Source organism: Sturnira hondurensis, unplaced genomic scaffold (assembly GCF_014824575.4).
Source record: "Sturnira hondurensis isolate 20B ecotype Veracruz unplaced genomic scaffold, ASM1482457v3 Scaffold0016273, whole genome shotgun sequence".
Taxonomy (NCBI): domain Eukaryota; kingdom Metazoa; phylum Chordata; class Mammalia; order Chiroptera; family Phyllostomidae; genus Sturnira; species Sturnira hondurensis.
The window spans coordinates 542,043-564,567 of NW_028088904.1; the positions used below are offsets into that span (position 1 = coordinate 542,043).

The window sequence follows — 22,525 nt, forward strand, 5'->3', positions numbered from 1 at the left end:
TGGTTGGTAGTAAATTAGACAAAGCTGATTACAGAGTGAGAATGCTAAGCCCCCCAACATGCCAAAAAGCTTCCATTTTTGCACTAAAAATGGGAGGAGCTGCAGTAAAACTAAATTGTTATAATATAATCATTGATGACTATTGTACTATATATATATATATATATTCTTTTTGCCAGTTTGAAAAAAATGACTGAACTTTAACTTGTTTGCTTTGGTGTATTAGGTATAAGATGAACGTTAATAGCTAGGAAAGCACTTTCAGCCCATCTTTGACCTTTGAGTAGCTTGTGATTACTCTCTATAAATCATCTTCAAAGTGTTTAGAAGGTAGGGAGATAAATATTTAGAAGCCTGAATGTTGCTATAAAGGTTAGATGATGCTCTTTAAAATTTCACCTGTAACATGGGCGTTAATATGCTAAATGGTATTTTAGAGAAATTATGTGACTATTATTTACTTACTAAACTTTTTAACAAGTCCTTTTATCAAGTAGAGGTTTCTAAAAATGAACATTTCACACATTAAGCAAAATATATGTTAAAGAGTTATCATCAGCCCTGGCTGGTGTGGCTCAGTGGATTGAGCGCAGGCCTGCGAACCACACAATTACGGTTGACTCCCAGTCAGGGCACATGGCTGGATTGCAGGCCAGGTTCCTAGTAGGGGGGAGTATGAGAGGCAACCACACATTGATGTTGCTCTCCCTTTCTTTCTCCTTTCCTTCTCCTCTCTCTAAAAATAAATATGTAAGTAAATAAATAAATAAATAGTTATTATCAGGTGAATCTCAAAAAAATAAATAACAAACAAAAGTAAATAAAAACAATGAATAAGGTGTTTTCCATTTTTTTTTTCTTTTTAAAGATTTTATTTATTTATTTATTTATTTATGTTTAGAGGGGAAGGAGAGAGGGAGAGAAACTTCAATGTATGGTTGCCTTTTGTGCATCCCCTGCTGGGAACTGGCCTGCAGGGAACTGGCCTGCAATCCAGGCTTGTGCCCTGACTGGGAATCAAACCGTGATCCTCTGGTTCGCAGGCCTGTGCTCAATCCACTGAGCTACACCAGCCAGGGCTCTCCATTTTCTTTAATTATTACCCCAAAGCACCCCAAGCAATGAAAGGTTGTGTTTATTTAACCTGATTTAAATGTCTCTATTGATACTTTCATAATTTTCATAATGTTTGTATTGATTTGTAAAAAAGGGAGTGTTTGACATTGGTGGTTTTTAAATGTTGAAAATTACAGTCAACTTAGAAAAGTTAGTTTTTTTAAAGAAATATGTAAATATGGTTTTAGACTGGCCTTTTCAAGTTAAAACTTTATCATTAAAACCTATGTAACGTGAATAAAAACAGCTAGCTCTTTATATTCTTTATTTTAAGATTTTATTTATTTTTAATAAATAAAATTAAAAATAAATTTAATTATTTAAATTTATTTAAATAATTAAATAAAGGTGTGGTCGCCTCTTGAGTGCCCCCTACTGGGGAACCAGCCTACAACCCAGGCATGTGTCCTGACTGGGAACCAAACTGGTGACTTTTTGGTTCACAGGCCAATGCTCAGTCCACTGAGCTACACCAGCTAGGGCCAAGAATTCTTAATGTTTTGATTATTTGAGTATATACTTGCTTGATACAAGAAAGTGTTTTCTGCCCTGGCTGGTGTAGCTCAGTGGATTGAGCATGGGCTTGCAAACCAAAAGGTCACCAGTTCGGTTCCCAGTCAGGACACATGCCTAGGTTGCAGGCCAGTTCCCAGCAGTGGACGCATGAGAGGCAACCATACATTGATATTTCTCTTCCTCTCTCCTTCCCTTCCCCTCTAAAGATAAATAAATAAAATCTTTATAAAAAAAAGAAAGTATTTTCAACTATTTAACCAATAAATACTAATGAGTTTTTAAAACATTTATGAGATGCTATAAAATAAGGATACTGTTTTATATGTGGCTTGTGGAAATAGCGTTATCATATTATGGTCAAAATTAGTATTTATAAAAATAAATAGCTTAAGCAAGAGTATAACTGGATCAAAACTTTGTTTTAGGTGGTTTCTACTCAGAGCTCATTCCCACCAGCAGCTGAGCAAACTATAATTTCAGCACTAAAGGTAAAATTATTTAATTTAATCTTTGAGTCTGTAGATCATAGTGGATTTTAGAGTTATTTGTTAGGATGAGTGGGAGATGTCACATTTTAAAAATAATTCAGAATCCTTTACATATACCAAAAGTAGAATGTTGATATTTACCCCAAAGAGGAGGATACATGTATGTTTATATTTTCTAGAATTTAAAAATAGAGTCTGTTGGTCCACAGATTGTGTTCTACTTATAATAGTTGTACAATAAGCAAGAGAAGCAAGAAAATTCACTGTATCTTAAGGCAGCACAGCCAAGAATTATCCTAGTAAAGCAGTGCTTCTCCACCAGGTTGATTTAACAGTTTCTGAAGGTGTTTTGGTTGCCACACTCGGAGAGGGGTGCCTCTGGTCCAGGGTGCTGAGACCCGTCCTGCAATGCAGAGGCCAGCTTCCACCGCAGAGACCATGGGGCCCAGAGGTCAATAGCGCCCAGGCTGAGAAACTCTAATATGTGTCCGTAAGGTGTGAAACCAGGACAAACCTCCCTCCCCCTCTTTTTAAATAAATTAACATAAATATTCCCCCTTTCTACTACAAGGAAGGTTAATAAAAATAATGTTGGTATGAGATTCAGTCATATGTAGTTTACATTAGTAACCCTTTAAAAAAAGGCAAATCATTCATTCTAATGATAGTAATAGATACCCTTTAACACCTGCTACTTGCCAGGCACATGCGATTGGTTGAAACATTACAGCACTGGAAGTACAAAACTTATGTATTTTTATTCCCATTTTATAGAACTTACAAATAATAACTTTCTCAAAGTCATAGTAGCTGGTAAACCTAGACCTCACTGACTCAAAAGAATCATGTCTACTGTGCCTTGGCACTGTCATCCATTCCTTCATTAACTAAGTAAGTAAGGCCATATGGTAAAGACTCTGGAGCCAAACAACCTTTATATGTGTCTTATTTTTACTGTAACCTAGCTGTATGACCTTCAGACAAGTTCATAAGTTTTCACTTCCCTTGGTTTCCATCTACAAAATAGTATAATACACCGACACAAAAATAATTCATGTCAACTGTGATTATATTGCTAAGTTTATATTTAGGTTGGATTTAAATCACTTGGATAGAGTTATAAAGAGAGACAAAGACACACACAGAGACCACGAACAAACTCCATTGAGAAACATTTATATTCAGAGAGTAAAGAGCACACAAAGAAAGAGAGTGAGGAAGAACATTGGGAGAGGACAGTGTCAAAAATCCTAAAGGAAAAGGGAACTTCCGAGGTCAAATACTATTCATAAGCGACCTGGGTGGGGATTTAATGGGCCCCAAAACTTCAGGACACTAAATTCAGATATGAGGGTAAGAGGAGACGGTCTGTGTTCCTCCAGCATATGGAAAGTGTTCTTGGATGTTTTATCTTTTTCCTTTGCTCACTGTGCTCATCTTGTGATGATAAAATATTATTAAAGCTGCCATAATTAAATAATAGTTTTTAGTAAGAATTGTCCAATTTATTAATGAACATAAAAAAATGAAAACACTATAAAATCAGGTGAGTATGACAAACCAAAGGGTCTTAATATTCTTGCTCCCAAATAGGAAATACATGTAATTTTCTTTTCTGTAGTTCCATGTTTTTTTTCTTACGTTCTAGCAGTAGCTGTCAAACATTTTTTGATTACTACCCAAGACAAGAAATACTTTTTACTTTGTCACCCCATACATAATACATATGCATTTAAAAACATGTATAAACATAGGTAATTGCATATATATAGACTATACAACTGTGCACATTTCCATAATTAAAACAAAGGTTTCACAAGACAAATACTTTTTCTCATTTTTTGTGAGGCAATGTGTTATTTTTTATACTCATATATTACTTTTTAAAACATTCTTTCCTGGCTGGTGTAGCTCAGTGGATTGAGTGGAGGCCTGTGAACCAAAAGGTCACTGGTTGGATTTCCAGTCAGGGCACATGCCTGGGTTGTGGGCTGGGTCCCCCCACTAGGGGGCGCTTGAGAGGCAACCGCACACTGATGTTTCTCTCCCTCTTTCTCCTTCCCTTCCCCTCTCTCTAAAAATAAATAAAATCTAAAAATAAAAATAATAAATAAAATATTCTGGTAGTGATTCACTAAACAGATTGTTTGGCCCCTAATGATTGCAACTCATATTTTAATTAAGAAAATTATTCTGTAGGTTAAGACAGAGTGCCTACCTTTTGCCTAATGATAAAAACTTCCTAGACAATTTAAAAATGGAAATTTGTCAGAGAGCAATTCAGTATAGGGTGGATTCTCTGTATCTGTATTAAAACATGCAGCAAAGGTTTCCTTGTATTAATCACTTTGGGCTGGGAGTTGAGGTCAGTACAGGGACATTGCCTTGATCTTGGGCCCCAGCCCTCACTCTGAGCTTTGCCCACCAGGACCAGTGTCTCTTGTGTTTGGGTGCTGCGCTTTGCTGAAGCAGCACCAGTTTTGCCCTTGAGAACTGGGTCAGAGAAGAGTAACAGTTAGTTCATGGCCATCTTGCAGTGTCCCTGATAATTAGAGACTTAATTGCTTATCAATGAAAGTTTTACTTTGCTTTTCAGTTAAATCTTAAAAATCATTATGATATATTAAGTAAAAACTAACAAAACCCACTGACTTTTACAAAAGACTGTCATAAAAATGCATTTCATAAAATTGTAGCAAACTTACTACATCACTTTGAATTAGAAACAAAGTGATATGATTTCTGAAGGACAGCAGCCCAAGAACCAACAGATCCGTATGCTTTTATCATTTGATAGAGAAGACATTAAGCTTACTTATTTACTGAAAATATAGGTAAAGACACATGATAGTCTTTTCTTCTCTATCATGTTGAGATTTTTTCTAAAAATAAAGGTTACTTTAGGCTTAAAGCTCAACATCTCCTGTTACAAGCATTATTCAGTGTGTCATGAATGGCACAATTACTGACTGTGCACTTTGTGTCATTTCTTTATAACCCCCTTCACTATTAGTACCATTTAAATACCTTGGCCCAGTAATTCTGATCGGTTTATTACTGTGATTATCAGGTATACATAGTAGTTATATTGCTAAGTTTATATATGACAATTCATCATTTCTCCCTTATTGTGAAGTCTTGATGTTCTATATAATTGAATATTCCAGACTGCTAAGGCTTCATTATTTTTGTACTCTTAATTATTTTAGGTAAATTTTAAAAAAAATATATGACACAATTCTCTGCTTTATAAAGAGCTTCTAAAATATAAGTTACTCTCCTTCCTCAGTCTCCTCTGATAGTTATTAATCTTCTAGCCATCCTCAAAATAAAGGTGTCCCCAAGGTGCTCTCTTCTCTTCTTGTTTTATATTTTCCCTGAGTGGGACCCTTCATCCAGCTATAAAAGTTTCTGGGTAAACCATCATATTACATGCAGATATAGACAGTTTTATTTGTTGCTTTCTGGCCTTTATGCCTGCTTTTTAATGCCTGGTTTCACTGGCCATGGCCTTTGGTACAGTCTTCACTGGGGCTGGTGAGAGTGGACCTTGATGGGAGCAGCACTCCGTGTTGGGCTGTGTGAGGTGTGATGTTAGCTGTAGGTTTTTTAGATGGTGTGTATCAGAGTAGGCAAGTTCCCTTCTATTTTTAGTTTATTGAAACTTTTTTATTATAAATGGTATTGTTTCACTGAGTAGCTTTTTCTGTATCTGTTGAAGTGATCATATGTTTTTACTCCTTTATTCTGTTAATAAAATACAGGAATTTATTTTCAAATATCAAACCAACCTTGGTCATAATGTATTACCCTTTTTATGTATTCCTGGATTTGAGTTACCTAATTTTTATTAAAGATGTTTATATCTATAATCATAAGGGGTATTGGTATATAGTTTTCTTGAAACTCTTTGTTTGTTTTTCATATAAAGTTAATACTGGCCTCAGTAATTAGGTTTGGAAATGTTTCCCCCTCTTCTGTTTTCTGGAAGAGTTTGTGTAGAATTCATACTGTTTTTATCCTTTAAATGCTTAGTAGAATTCACCAGTAAAGCTATCTAGTTTTGTGGTTTTCTTTGTAGGAATAGAAAGTTTATAACTACACATTTAATTTGTATAACAGATAAAGAGTTATTCAAATTATCTATTTATTGAGTGAGCTTTGATACTTTGTGACTTTTAGGTGTTTATTTATTCTTCTAAGTTCTCTAATTATCAGAATTATGGACATGATATTCTCATAGTCCTTTTAGACCTATAGTGATAACCTCTTTTTCATTTTTTATATTGATTTGTATTCTCCTTTTTTTCTTCATTAGTATAGCTAGGAGCTTATCAATTTCATTGATCTTTTCAAATAACCAACTTTTGGCTTTATTAATTTTTTCTATTGTTTATGTTCCTATTTCATTGATTTCTACTTTCGTCTTATTACCTTCTGATTACTTTGTATTTTCTCTGTCTTTTTTAAAAAAGAATTTTGAGACCATATACCATTGGTTTTTAGAACTCTTCTTCCCCAAAATAAACACTTAAAGTTGTAAATTTCCCTTAGAGCATGGCAGAAAGAAACAGACAAGAAGATTTCAAGAAGGGTTGGTTTCCTACTGTGGTATAAAGCAGTCAGTCCTAACTACACATCCTCTTGCAAATAAGTATGGAAAAAAACACCCACAACGAAAGGTGGAGATGGAAGGAAAGTGGGTGGTTTTAGAGGGTATGAAATCCAGAGCAGGCAACACGCAGAGCGTGTTTTCCATTTTTTGTGACTTGGCTCTAAGGATGACTACAGTCACCGGAGAGGCAAGGCTGGTTGGCTCAAACTCGGAGAAAAAAACAAAGCAAAACCAGTAGATTTGCAGGTCAAAGGAACAAGGGGAAAGCTGCTGAAAAGTGGGAGACAAACCTCAGAAAGGAGAGAGCCAGGGGAGGTGAATATCTGGCTCTCTGTTCCAGCTCCCCACTAGTCTTAATTTGACTCATCAACCATGCATGTGCAGAGCAAACCAAAAGTGGTTTTTGTAAGTAAGGCTTAAGGAACTGAATCGAGACGTAAGGCATAGCCAACTAACTACAGGTGTGTCAGTGTACGAACTGGCTCTAATCAAGCTAATTAACTGCTGAAGAAACATCAACACTCAGGAACAATATTTAAAAACGCTGTGTACACAATGTCCAGGATATCTTAAAATCACTACATAAACAAAAAGCTAGAAAATGGTACCATTCTCATGGGAAAAGACAATCAACATCTGTCTGAGACAGGATAGTGAGAAGCTAGAAAAATTCCTTGGAAAGTGAAATAGGGAAACTGAGGCAGGCAGCTCCACACAATGGAGGAGCAGTTTACAGTCAGGGGCAGATCCTCACCAGGGTAGAAGGCCCCCAGTGCTTGGCAGGGGGCAGAACTGGGAAAACAAGGACCTCTCCCCCAGGCAGCCTCTCCTCCCCTGGCCTTTCCTCCCTGGAGTTAACATCTAGGCCTCAGTTGTGTTTCAGCTCCAGTCCCAGACAAGCTGCAAAATCAGGTGGGCAATGCCAGGGCCAACTGCAATGACTAAAGATCCCACACCCTGTGACTGGCCAATCAGTGGGGACCATGACCCTGAAAGGGCACACCTGGAAAACTGATGAATATTTTGCTGAAACCCTCCCCTGAGACTTCCCCTAAGATTCCCACCTGCAAGAAAGAGAAAAGCCTCAAGACGCAGGACACTGCAGTCTCCCTCTGGGGAGCAGCCCCTGCCATTCCTTTTTCTGTCGTCTTCCCCCACTTTTTGCTTCACAGGCACACATCTCAGTGGGCAGCTGGCAGCTCGTCCCAGGCTAATCCCCTGAACCTGTCCCCAAATCCCCCTCTTCCCTGACTGCCCAGTGAGCTCAGGCAGCCCAGCCTAGGCTCTCCTTGTGCTTCCTCTGTGGTAAGCCTTTCCTTGTCTTACTGTCCCCAGCTTTAATAAATGTACCCTCACAGTCGCCTAGATTCATGTTGAGAAATCTTTCCTACATGAAGTCAGGAACCCACACACTGCAGCTTGCCTTAGGCAGCCCCACTCAGGGCCAGACCCCTATCCTGGTAACTTGTCTAACCTGAGATGACCCCCGACTCAATAATTATTATGTGATTACATCAGTGAGGTAAAGAAAAAAGTGCTAATAATAGAAAAATAGTCGGAAATCTCATTATAGTAATAAAAAATATGAACAAAAACAAATGGAAATTTGATTCTCTTTTCAAAGTGTCTTCATCCTGTGTCCTCATCCTTATTTCTTCTGCCTCTAATTTGGTTCAGGTGCCCACTGTTTTGCATTTATACAGCTACTGAGACCTCCTGCCTTTAGTCTGCCGTATCCTGTCTAAATCACAAGGATTTTTCCTGAATTTAAACCTTTACTTTTTCCTGAATCCAAAAGTGTCTCCAAACATTTTCAGATGAGGAGACGAAATTGTCCCTGGTTGAGAATCACTGCTGTGAAATTGTAAATTGAAACCTAACTCAGGAAGCATTTAACTGTTCTGCCCTGTACGAATCACCACAATATTATATTTACTCTGGGTACAAGCATATGATGTCGTTCTAGTTTTGAAGAATCAGTTTTGGTCTTAATTCATTCCTCAGAAATCAAAAAATAAAAAAAAAAATGTGGTCATTTGATGTTTACTTTCCTGGCACTACTCCTCTCTTTTTCCTTTTTCCAGTGGCTCATTTGACCATTAAACTTTTAAAAATATGAGAGGAATGGGACGTTAAAATGTTTTAGTGCCATCTACAAATGTAAACTTTAAAAGTCATTTTTGATAGCAGGTAGGGAGAGGACCACAATTCTGTTGAATTATTACAGTTAAACTGTGTATAGTTTGAATTTGACATGATATAAAAATTTTTAGTCGAAGAGCTGCTCATATTTCTTTGTTAGTCTTCTTTAATTTTGCCTGTCCTTCCTTTTTTCCCCTTTGCAGACGATCCATGTTCTAATGGGAAATGCGGTGCAGCCCCTACTGACTTCAGTGGCAGATGCTATCGAGGCCATAATCATCACCATGCATCAAGAAGATTTTTCTGGGTAATAACTTCAACCCACACTTTTCACTAACCTTTAGTGCATTTGATTTTCATTTCCTTCTCCACTCCTACTCCCTTAAGTCTCCTGAAATCTGGGGCTTGTTCCTCTTGTGACAGGGTTGGCCTCCAGCCTTCTCCTACTTTATTCGTGGTGATCACCATTAGCAGATGAAATTGTTTTCAGTTGCTGTTTTCATCATTTCTCTCCTATCATTGAAACATAGAATCGTTCAAGTCTGCAGGACTCAGCTTGGCATTGCAGAACCTCTATAGTCTGTACCATCTTGCCTTTCCCATTTTATCTCTGTCTTTACTTTTCACAAATGCCTTGTACTTGAGCTCTGGCATAGGCATGGTTTTTCTTGTATAAAATCCAAATCCTGCTCTGGCTTTGAGAGCAGGCTCTTGCCCAACCCCTCCCAGAGTAACTTTCCTTTCTCAGAGTTTTGTGGTAGTCTAATCTGGTCATATTACACCCCACCATAAACATTTTGATATTACTCCATAGCTGTTCCATATGTATACTGCTTATCCTCATGATATTATCTTGAGAATAAGAATCATAGTTCCTAACCCAGTGTTTACTGCAGTCTCTTTTAAGCTGAGTAAAATGGTTTGACTCAGTGTGTTAGGAAGCTGTTCATGGAGAATTTGGAATAGTTATTGTCAATGTAAGACAATAAAATATATACACCTTTTGTTAAAATGCATTTGAACCCTGTCCAGTGTGGCTTGGTTGGGTCCAGCATTGTCCCATATATCAAAAGATTGGGGTTCAGTTCCTGGTCAGGTCACATACCTAGGTTGCGTGTTTGATCCGGGGTCGGGGTGTATTATGAGTCGGGCCATCAATGTTTCTCTCTCACATTGATGCATCTTTCTTTCCCTTTCTCCCTGTCTCTCTAAAATCAATGCTAATATCAAAACATATAGTTTTTTAGGTTTTATTGGAGCCAAACTGAGGATACACCTGAAAGCAAGATCTCTACAGACTGAGATAAATGCTCCTAAGAATAACAGTTTGCAGTTTCTTTTTCTTTTTTAAAAATATATTTTATTGATTATGCCATTACAGTTGTCCCATTCCACCCCTTCACTCCCCTCCCCCACCATTTCCCCCCTTTCTTTCATGTCCATGTGTCACAAGCTCTTTAGATTCTGTATTTCCCATAGTATTCCTGCCCTCCCCACTGTCTATTTTCTACCTACTGTCTATGCTACTTATTCTCTGTACCTTCTCCCCCCTTCTCCTCCTCCCACTACCCTGTTGCTAACCCTCCATGTGATCTCCATTTCTATGGTTCCACTCCTGATCTAGCTGTCCTCTTAGTTTGCTTTTGTTTTAGGTGTGGTTGTTAATAACTGTGAGTTTGCTGTCTTTTCACTGTTCGTATTTTTTATCTTGTTTTTCTTAGATAAGTTTCTTTAACATTTCATATAGTAAGGACTTGGTGATAATGAACTCCTTGAACTTGACCTTATCTCAGAAGCACTTTATCTGCCCTTCCATTCTAAATGAAAGCTTTGCTGGATAGAGCAATCTTGGCTGTAGGTCTTTGGATTTCATGACTTGGAATACTTCTTTCCAGCCCCTTCTTGCCTGTAAGGTCTCTTTTGAGAAATCAGCTGACAGTCTGATGGGAACTCCTTTGTAGGTGACTGTGCCCTTATCTCTTGCTGCTTCTAGAATTCTCTCCTTCATTTTAATCTTGGCTAATGCAATTATGATGTGCTTTGGTGTGTTCCTTCTTGAGTCCAACTTCTTTGGGATTCTCTGAGCTTCCCGGATTTCCTGGAAGTCTATTTCCTTTGCCAGACTGGGGGAGTTCTCCTTTATTGTTTGTTCAAATGCCTCTTCTACTTGTTGCTCTTCCTCTTCTCCTTCTGGTACCCCTATAATCCGGATGTTGGAACGTTTAAAGATGTCCTGGAGGTTCCTAGGCCTCTCCTCATTTCTTTGAATTCTTGTTTCTTCCTTCTTTTCTGTTTGGTTGTTTCTTTCTTCCTTCTGGTCCACTCCCTTATTTGAGTCCCAGTTTCCTTTCCATCACTATTGGTTTCCTGTGCATTTCCCTTCATTTCAGTCAGCTTAGCTTTCATATGTTCCTCTAATTTGTGGCTAAAATCAACCAATCTGTGAGCATCCTGATCACCAGTATTTTGAACTGTGCATCTGAAAGTTTGGTTATTTCTTGGTCACTTAGAATTATAGGCTCTGGAGCTTTGAGCCGTTCTTGAGTCATAATGTTTGGTCTGTTCTCACCTGTTAGGTATGAGGGGCGGAGCCTTAGGTGTTCACCAGGGCCGGGCGACCCAGTTGCTGGGCTGTGATGCTGTATGTGGGGGCGGGGTCAGAGAGGGGAAAAAATGGCGCTTTGCTCCACTCTGCTCTCTCTCAGATTTCTGCCCCCTCTGCCATTTCCCACAAGCAAATTGGGCCCCTCTGGTGCTGGTTCCTGGATGTGTGGGCCCATTTACTCTCCAGGACCCTGTGGCTCTCTCCAGCGAACTCTCTGTGAACCTGGAAACCTCTCCCAGCCCCTCGACCCCAAGAAAGTCTTTCCAGTTAGTGCTTTCAGGCTCTAATTCCCATTGCTGGGGCCTAGCCTGAGCAGTCTGTCTCACTGTTCAGGCTAGGCCCCAGCAATCTGTCTTACTGTTCGCGCTCCTTCTCTTGGTTTATCTGCGCGAGAATGTGTGACCACAGTCAGTCAGCCACCCTGCGCCCTCACTGGGTCCGCCCGTTGCCACCCCACGCCTGGGATCCACCAGCTGTCTCTGCCTCCGCTCCTGGGTTGGTTGGACCAAAGGCTCTTTCCAGCCTGACCCCACTCCGCCGCCAACTCTGCCCCTCTTACTGGTCTGGCTGTGTGGTTCGTTGTTGTTGGTTAGACTTCCATACAGTTCAGTTTTCACTGTTCTGGCTACGTTTTTGTTTCTAAAACTTTGCTGTCTTTAAATTTAGTTTTGGGAGGGGGCACAGTGTTTCCACCTACACCTTCCATCTTGGCTAGAAGTCTGCAGTTTCTTTTATGCATGTGAAATTATGTAGGGAATTTTTAAAAATATTTTATTATTTATTTATCTTCAGAGGGGAAAGGAAGGAGAGAGGAAGGAAACATCAGTGTATGGTTGCTTCTCCTGCATCCCTTGCAGGGAACTGGCCCTTGCTGAAAACTGGCCTGCAACCCAAGCATGTGCCCTGACTGGGAATCAAACCGCGATCATGTGGTTCACAGGCCCGCACTCAATCCACTGAGCTACACCAGCCAGGGCCTTATGTAGGGAATTTAAGGAAGATTACATGGAGGTTGCAGGAAGGAACTTGAGGAGGGAATTGCAGAGTAGTTAAGATTGTGTGTTCTCTGGAGGAGTCTGAAAAGGGACCATTTCAAAGGTGTGTTAACCTAGGTGCACAGTAGCAATGAGCAGGGCTTGCTTGAAGTGAAGGTAAACCTTTCACTAAAGTTATAAGGGTGTGACTACCCACTGTGATCTGCACAGTTAGAAATTTATTATCATTTTACTCTGTGATAGATACTACTTTCCACTGAACACCTTTTTTCATCCACATTATTCATATATGCTTAAGGTGATTTAAAAAAAACACCACACTCTAGAGTTTAACATTTAAAAACTAAATATAAGTGTATATTTTATATTCCTAGTTTATATTTAGTTACTATTTTCGAACTGTCTTTGTTTCTCTTTATATTCATGTTGTTTAAAAGAATAGCTAGTTTATTAAATTTCTAGCCACTAGTCTGTGAAAAAATTGTGTGATTATTGCACTCTTTTAATTTTTTAAGTCATATATCATTTAATTTACAATGTATCTTTTGAAGGGTGATAATGTTAATCTATATTTTTAATAATGGTAAGAATCTTAGCACAGAGGGATAAAGTGGATTCTACAGAAAAATATTCTATAATATTTGGACGCAGGATTGTAATATTGCTGATACCGGTATCTGGGAGGACATGAACTTTGTTTAATTGTGATATGAAAGGTTCCAGTTAGACTAATCGGAAGTGCCTCTGAAAAGGAAGCAAAAACGAGGTGAATTTTAAAGGCTTATTTTATAAAACTGGTCATATATTTACTTCAGTAATTATATTAGTGACCCAAACTAATGCCTACAAATAACACATTAAACATTAAAAGTTGGTTTCCCAAATAGGTATGTTCCTACTAGTTTTCTTAAATACCGGCAAGCCAGATTGGTTCTTTAACTACTGGGGTTGCCATGAGTTTGAAGCATTATTTTACAGTGTATAACACTGTCCGTATTTTTTTCCCCCAAATGTCTTTGATGGTTCCATTTCAGCTCTCTCATGTACAGCTGACATTTGAGATTCTACTGAAGTCGTTTTCCATGTATGGCAATATAGGACTGTGGGGCACTGTTGCTTTGTATTGTACTTAAGTGTTGCTCCCATTACACTGACTGGTGTGGCTCGGTGGTTTGGGCACCAGCCCGTGGACTGAAAAATTGGCAGTTCGATTCCAGGTCAAGGCCAGATACCCTGTAGGGTTTTGGGCCAGATACCCTGTAGGGGACATGTGGGAGGCAAATGACTGATGTTTCTCTTTCTCCTTCCCTTCGTCTCTCTCTAACAATAAATTTAAAATTTTAATCTTTTTAAAAAGTAAAGTATTGCTTCTGTAGCGATAATATTTCCACTTTCTGGAATATTGTTATTAATAATTCTGATTGTCATGTCATCTATGTGTGGCTTACATGAAATGTAAAGTTAGATTAAACTACTCTGGAAGTAGGCACTGCTTTCATAGTAGGGCTAGCCTCCAGGGGACACAATTGGAAAAACAAAAGTGAATGCTTGCCCTTCCAAGCCCTCTGCACTTATTCTAGGTAAAAGGAATAAATCAGGTTAACCTTCTAGGCCAACCTTATCCGTAGTGTAGTTCCAGAATTCCTTGCTATTTAAAAAGTTATCCTCAATATGGTTTCCTGGTAGTTGAAATCTATTTAATAGGACCACTGTGTTTTGTTTTGTTTTTCACAACTAGAGCTTAAAATGTAAATGACATAGTACACTGATTGAAATTCTTTTATTTAATATAAAATGACTTGTGTTTAATTACCATAAATAGGGGAGGGAAGGCAGTAAAGTAGGAGAACCCTGGGTCCTTGAAGAGATGGACGAGGGAGGGAGAGTTACACACACTCACTGAAAGCGTTGGCGACAGAAGATGACCATCCACCACTTGTCAGATGCCTTTGTAGTCTGTCTTCAACTTCTGCATGCAGGCTCTCGTTGTAAAAGACCCTTACATTTTTGCACTACTTACTACTATACTTTATCAATTGAGAACCTCTTACTAAAAGTTTTGGCATACTTTGGAAAATTAAGCTTTAATAATTGCCAAGCAAGTTTTGTATTTTAGTAAATTTAAATCAAGCTTCCAGTCCAGATGAGAATTGATCATATATATTTCAAGATTCTGTGTAATAAATCATTTTAATTATATCAAAACATGCTTACAGAACTTGTTTAGTATGTTATTTTCTAATCCTGAAGAAAATCACTTCTACCGATGAGACTAAAATTCTAGGAACAATCCTCCAGAGTAGTATCAAGATAACAATAGTGCTTTTGATAAGGTATAAAAAGATATGACAGAGATTGGCAGCTTTTTTACCCCCAGTCTCCCCATTTGTGCCAACACTTGTTTGTTGATTTATCAAGGACAGCCATTCTGACAGGTGGGAGGTGATATCTCATTGTGGTTTCAATGTGAATTTCTCTGATGATTAGTGACCTTGAGCATCTTTTCATCTGTCTGTTGGACATCTGTATGTCCTCTTTGGAGTAATATTTGTATAGGTTCTGTGTTCTTTTTTTTTTAATCCTCACCTGAAGACTTTTTTTTATTGCTTTATTTGGAGAGAGGAGAAAGGAGAGAGGGAGGGAGAGAGAAACATTGATACAAGAGAGAAGCATTGATTGGTAGCATGGTGTATTCACACAGACTAGGGATCTTTCACATAGGCCAGGGATCCCAAGTACCCAGACCCAGGATCGAACCTGCAGCCTGGGTACATGCCCTGACTGGGAATCTAACCCAGAACCTTTTGGTTACAGGATGGTGCTCCAACCAACTGAGCCACCCTGGCCAAAGCTTTTTTTTTGTTTTTCTACTTGATTGTTTGTGTTTTTGGTATTAGGTTGTGTAAATTCTTTATAAATTTTAGCTAGAAACCTGATGTATCATTGGCAAATATCTTCTTCCACTCAGTAGATTGTCTTTTTGTTTTGTTGATGTGCAAAAACATTTTAGTTTTATATACTCCCATTTATTTATTTTGTTTTTGTTTCCCTTGTCCAAAGATATGTATCAAAAAGATTGCTCAAAGAAATGTCAGGGATTTTATGCCCATATTGTCTTCTAAGAGTTTTATGATTCTCACTTTTACATTTAGGTCTTTAATCCATTTTGAATTTATTTTGTATGTTGTGTAAGTTGGTGATTTAGTTTCGTTTTTTGCATATATCTGTCCCATTTTCGCAACACCATTTATTAAATAGACCGTCTTTACCCCATTGTATATTCCTGCCTTCTTTGTAATATGTTAATTGACCATGTAGGTGTGGGTTTATTTCTGGGCTCTCTATTCTGTTCCACTGATCCATGTGTCACAGAAGAGAGGTGGAAGTGGACATTCTGGTCTTATTCCTGATCTTAAGGAAAGTGCTTTCAGTTTTTCCTTGTTGAGTATGATGTTAGCTGTGGGTTTCTCATAAATGGCCTTTACTATTTTGAGGTATATTTCCTCTGTTCCACTTTGCTGAGAGTTTTTTAATCAAAAATGGACTTTATCAAATACTTATTCTCCATACTGTGGTTTCTTTTCAGATCGTATAAATCTTTCACCTTTTACAAATACCTATTCTTCATCTATTCATATGGTCATATGATGTTTATCCTTTATTTTGTTTATGTGGTATATCACATTAATTGACTTGTGGATATTGAACTAACCTGTCATCTTAGGAATAAATCTCACCTGATCATGATGTATGATGTTTTTAACATATTGCTGGATTTTATTTGCAAATATTTTGTTGAGGATTTTTACATCCATGAGAATTGGGGATATGGCCTAATTTTTTTCTCTTTTAATTTATCTGTTTTTTTAAAGATTTTATTTATTTATTTTTAGAGAGAGAAGAAGGGAGGGAGAGAGAGGAAGAGAAACATCAACGTGTGGTTTGCCTCTTACATGCCCCCTACCAGGACCTTGCCCTCAACCCAGGCATGTGCCCTGACTGAGACTCAAACCACAGACTCTTTGGTTCTCAGGTTGTCACTCAATCTACTGAGCTACACCAGCCAGGGCTTTTTATCTGGTTTTGGGATAGAATAATGCTGGCCTCATATAAAATAGTCCAAAGTCTTTCTTCTTAAATTTTTTTGCATAGTTTGTGGAGGATAGGTGTCATTTCTTCTTTGAATGTTCAGTAAAATTAGCCTGAGAAGCTCCCTGGTCCAGGACTTTTGTTTGCTGGGAGGTCTTTTTATTACTACTTCCATATCATTAGTTGTTACTGGTCTATTTGGGTTTTCTGATTCTTCCTGATTCAGTTTCGGAAGGTTGTATGTTTCTAGGAATTTGTCCATTTCACCCAGGTTGTCCAATTTGTTGGCATATATTTGTTCACAGTATTATCTTTGTATTTCTGTGATGTTCATTATTACTTCATCTCTTTCATTTCTGATTTTATGTGTTTGGGTCCTCTTTCTTTGTTTCCGAACAAGTTTGGCTGAGCGTTCATCAATTTTATTTATCTTTTCAAACAACCAGCTCTTGGTTGCATTGGTCTTTTACATGTATTTTTTAGCCTCTGTCGTTTGCTTCTGCTCTGATCTTTATTATTTCCTTTATTCTACTTACTCTGAGTTTTGTCTTTTGGGTTTTTTAAAGATTTTATTTATTTACTTCTTAGAGAGAAAGGAAGGGAGGGAGAGAGAGAGGGAGAGAAACATCAATGTGTTAGAGATACACCAATTAGTTGCCGCTTGCATACCTCCTACCAGGGAACCCAGCGTGCAGTCCAGGCACGTGCCCTGACCAGGAATCGGCCCAAGTGCTCTTTCAGTTCACAGGCTTTTGCTCAATCCACTGAGCCACACCAACCCAGGAACTCTAGGCTTTGTTGTTCTTTTTCTTATTCTTCCAGGTGTGAGGTTAGATTGTTTGTTTGAGGTTTTTCTGTCTTCTTTAGGTAGGCCTGGGATGCTATAAACTTCCCTCTCAAGACTGCTTTCACTGTGATCCATACAGTGAAAAGTGTTCACTTTCAGTTGTCTCAGGATAGTTTTTGATTTTTTCACCTGATCTCATTGGTAACTAATTCATTGTTTAATAACATGCTATTTAGCCTTCATATGTTTAAATGTTTTTGAGTTTCTTTTATTGAGTAGTTGAGGTTGGTTGTTTTTTGTTTTGTTTTGTTTTGTTTTTTTGAGTAATAGATTTCCTAGTTTCATGCTATTGTTATCACAGAAGATGCTTGGTATGATTTCAATCTTGAATTTGTTAGGACTTATTTAGTGTCCTAACATGTAGTCTGTCTTTGAAACTGTTCAATGTATCCTTGAGAAGAATATATATTCTGCTGTTTTGGAATGAAATGTTCTGTAAATATTAGTTAAATCCATCTGATCCGTTGTGTCATTTAACATTGCTCTTTCCCTGTTGAGTTGTTGTCTGGGAGATCTGTCTATTGATATCACTGGGGTATTAAAGTCCCTACTATGAGTGCATTGTTGTAGATCTGCCCCTTGAAGTCCACTGGGAGTTTTTTTTTGATATATTTAGGTGTTCCTGTATTGGGTGCATATATGTTTACAAGGGTTATATCCTCTTGTTGGGTTGGTCCTTTTAGTGTTATTTCATCACTTTCTTAGTCTGTTGTTATGGCCTTTGTGTTGAAGTATATTTTGTTGGATGTAAGTATTGCTACCCCAGCTTTTTTCAGTTTACATATGAATGTAATCTTGTTTCCATCCCTTCACTTGCAGTCTGTGTAAATCTTTTGTTCTCATATGGCTGTCTTGTAGACAGCTTATACATGGGTCATGTTTTCTTATCCATTCAGCTACCCTATGTCTTTTGATTGGAGCATTTACTCCATTTGCATTTAAGGTTATTATTGATAGGTCATTATTATTGATAGGTAATTATTTGTTACCATTTTAATTCTTTATGCCTAAGCTCCTCTCTCTCTGCATATCTTTTTTCCCCCCCTCTCTCTGAATTTCTTCTTAAATGACTCCCTTTAATAGTTCTTGCAGTGCTGGTTTGGTGGTAATGAACTCCTTGTGGGTTTTGGGGTTTGTTTGGGTTTTTTTTGGTCTGAGAAGCTCTTTATTTCACCTTCAGTTTCAAACAATGGCCTTGCTGGAGTAATCTTGGTTTCTGATCCTTACTTTTTATTACTTTGAATACTTCATGCCATTCCCTTCTGGTCTGTTGAGAAATCAGCTGACAGCCTCATGGGAACTCCTTTGTGGTTAACTGTTTTTCTCTTGCTGCCTGTAGGATTCTCTGTTTGTCTATAACCTTTGCCATTTTAGTTATGATGTTTCTTGGTTGGTTCTCTTTGGATTCATCTTGCTTGGGACTTTCTGTGCTTCCTGGACTTCTGTGCCTTTTTCCTTCACCATTAGGGAAATTTTCAGGCAATTATCTTCAAATAGGTTCTCAATTTCTTGCTCTCTTCGTCTGGTACCGCTATGATGCTGGTGTTATGTTTGATGCTATCCCACATGTCCCTCAAAATATCCTCATATAAAAAATTCTTTTTCTGCTGTGATTGGGTATTTTTTCCTACTTTGTCTTTCAAATCACTGTTTTGATCATCTGCTTCATCTAACCTGATTTTGATTATCTCTAGTTTATCTTCCTTTCTGTTATTTTATTCTTCCTTTTTGATTGTTTCTTTCTTTATAGTTTTTATGTAATTTTTTATTCTGTTGGAATTCTCACTAAGTTTCTTGATTGTCTTTGTAACTATTTTTTTGAAGTCTATGTTTGGTAAATTACTTGTTTCCATTTCATATCATTCTTTTTCTAGAGATTTCTTCTGTTCTGTTATTTGGGGCATGTTTCTTTGTCTCCCCACTTTTGCTGCTTCTCCTTATTTGTTTCTGTGTATTAAGTACATCTGTCAACAAAAGGCTTGAGACACCTCAAGATCTGCTGCGGCTGCTTGATAAGCTCAGCCACCAGAAGAGCCTTAGGTAATGCATGAGCTGTGGGAGATGGGTTCTCTGGAGGAACCAGGTGAGGGCTAGTGGTGTTCACCAGGTTAATACAGATGGAAACTCAGCACTAGTGCTGGATCTGATGCCACCTAGCAAAAGTCTCGGGTACCATCTGCCTGGGGCCCGAGGATTGTTGTGGTGGCTCGGGGTCTCAGGAGTCATCAGGGGTGAACCAGCCCAGTTAATCAGGCTAAAGCAGATTAAGATTGGGCCTTGTGCAGGGAGGGCTGAACATAGAAAAGGTGGCGCCCATCAGGCTTACTGGAAGAAGGCTTTCGCCCTAGAGCCACACCACCTAGCCTCTCCTGTGTGCCTCTGGCACTCCCATAGCCCACCCAGAACTCCCTGAGAGTTTTTTTAAAAATGCTGCAGCACTGGCCTCTTGCACAGTCATGTGCCAGCTGGGCAGGGCAGGGCCTCTGGGAGTCCCAGGGTGGAGCTAGTGCAGTGCTTCAGTCTAATGCTGTGTATGTGTGGCGCTGTGGTAGGGCCCAACGGGGGAACCGTGGGGGGGAGGGTGGGCTCAGGAGGAAAGTAGCCCTCGCTCTAAATCCATACAACTCACTCTTTCCCTGTGTGTCTCTGGCACTCCCAGAGCTTGCCTGGAATTTCTGGCTCCTTTCGCTATTTCTCTCTGCCTCTGGAAATAGAAGACCTTCCATTAGTATCCTCCTTGTAATAACCATTGCTATATTTGAAAATTAGTTTACCTCATTCTCTTACTCTAGGTATTTGAGTCAGTTCTTTAGACTTGCCAGTTTCTCTCTGGCGTTCTCAGAATATGGAAACATGTGACTTATTTTTTTAAAATGATTCAGTATTGAACATTAGGTGATTTCTAGTTTTGATCTAACTCTTCTTTTCTATAACTACTTCACATTCTTTCATGTATTCTTTAAAAAGCCATTATGAACACTTATCAATTATAAAGACTCTTTTGTGGAGCACCAGCCAGCATTAGGTGTCGGTCCAGATTAAAGCCTTTCCAAGCCTCATCAACTGGGAGGAAGAATTTCATGCGATGTGTCTTGTTACCTAACCAATTTCAGAGTCAGAGTTCTACTGTTGTACTGATCAGATACAGAGCAGAAATATCTTTGCCAAGAATTTGTTTGGGGAAAACAGCATTTGTTACTGTTAAAAAGTGTAAAATGCTACTTCAGAATCTCTGTATTCACTAACCAGGCAGAACGTGTGAGTGGGTGCAGAGTTGTAAAGCTGGGAGAGACCTCAGAGGTCAGCAAGTGCGTAAGGCACTCACGTGAATTGTCCAGGACAGATGGCTGTCTAGTTTGTTTTCGACAATTTTTAGGTAAATGGATTCTAACAATTTCTTCAGTAACCTTCTCAACTTCTTATTAAAATAGCCTTTAGGATATAATTTAAACATTGTTTTATGCCTTTTAACTCTTAGCAAAAATAAGCAATGCCATTTCTACATGATAAGGGGAAAATGCTTGGTATTGAAATAAGCAGAAAGGGGAACAAATGTCAAAGAGTCCCTTTTAGTGCATCAGCTGTTTTTTCTCTCGCAGGTCATTACCCAGCTCAGGAAAGCCTGATGTTCCTTGTTCTCTGTATATGAAGGAACTTCAAGGTTTCATTTCCAGAGTCATGAGTGACTACTTTAAGCACTTTGAATGCTCAGACTTTGTCTTTGATAACACTGAAGCCATTGCCCAAAGAGCGATTGAACTTTTCATCCGCAATGCCAGTCTCATAAGACCTCTTGGTGAAGGTGGAAAAATGCGCCTTGCTGCTGATTTTGCACAGGTAAGTTGATGCATAGCTACAAAGGGGAAAATGTTTCAGCCTCAATGCTGTCTGTAAGTAAAACCCTAAATACCGTGCTGGCCGGGTGGCTCAGGTGGTTGGAGCCACCCCGCATATACCAAAATGTCTCAGGTTTGATTACCGGTAGGGCACATACTGGGTGCATATATGTGTACAAGGGTTATATCCTCTTGTTGGGTTGGTCCTTTTGGTGTTATTTCATCAGTTTCTTAGTCTGTTGTTATGGCCTTTGTGTTGAAGTATATTTTGTTGGATGTAAGTATTGCTACCCCAGCTTTTTTTAGTTTACCTGTGTTGCAGGCCCGGTGCCCCGGTTGAGGTGTGTACAGGAGGCAGCCATTCAATGTTTCTCTCTCTCTCTCTCTCTCTCTCTCCCTCCCCCTTCTTCTCTCTCTAAAAATCAATGAAAGTATGTCCTTGGGTAAGGAGTAAATAAATAAATATTTCTCGGTGTTTTAAAGCGTTGAAGTACGTGGAAAAAGAAATTCATTTAAACCTAATTGATAAAAAACAAAAACGTTTAAAGGTACTTTCATGTACCTTTATTGGAGTAGTCGCTACTCAGCTGCAGTATCCATGAAACTCTTATCTTATCCATCTGGTTTCCCAGATCCCCCTGCTTATAAAGATAAACGCATTGTAATGTCTGTGTTTATGCCTGTGTGTATGTGTGGGGAAGTCTCAGTTTATCCTTCCTGCACAGAGGAAAGGATGTGACAGGATGCTTGTACCAGTGTGGTAGTTGCCTGACACTCCCTCACACCCGACAGAGTCACAAAAATGAACCAAGTACATAACCTGATGTTTTGAGAGCTAAGCTCTTTGCATACCTGTTAGTCTAGAAATGTCATTTCTATGCNAGAGCCATCACTCATCTTTGACACTTCACAGTCAAAGTGAAGTCGCTCATTCTGCAGTAAAGCAGCACCTCCCACTTTTATGTAACATGGGGCTTCCTCAGTGTCACTGTCCCACCACGGCAGGGCAGTGTGGTAAAAGTGACTGCTAGAAAATGATGTAGGCAGTGAAATTTATTCTTCAAACAGTGTGAAGGGGCTCTCTGTTGTCATGTAAAGAGAAAGCACTCCAACACACAGGCAGTCCTCTGATGGCCAGCTCAACATTCCAAGACAGTGTTCTAATTCCTTTAGCTGTGCAGGGGCCGGGAGATAGAGAGTCTGGGTAGCTGGTCCCCGCTGTTAAATGGAGAAGCTTTCTCATATGTGGACCTGCCTAAAATCATTTCAGCCTTTG

At 38.8% G+C, this 22,525-nt stretch overlaps 1 protein-coding gene across 1 annotated transcript in view; it reads left to right on the top strand.

Annotated features, from left to right (window-relative positions):
• The window catches only part of COG5 (component of oligomeric golgi complex 5), a 385,812-nt gene that overhangs the window by 330,690 nt on the left and 32,597 nt on the right, over positions 1-22,525 (top strand). The window contains exons 16-18 of the mRNA XM_037065860.1: positions 2,058-2,120; positions 9,081-9,184; positions 21,013-21,250. Coding sequence (XP_036921755.1) covers positions 2,058-2,120; positions 9,081-9,184; positions 21,013-21,250 — 405 coding nt within the window. The remainder of the gene's footprint in view (positions 1-2,057; positions 2,121-9,080; positions 9,185-21,012; positions 21,251-22,525) is intronic.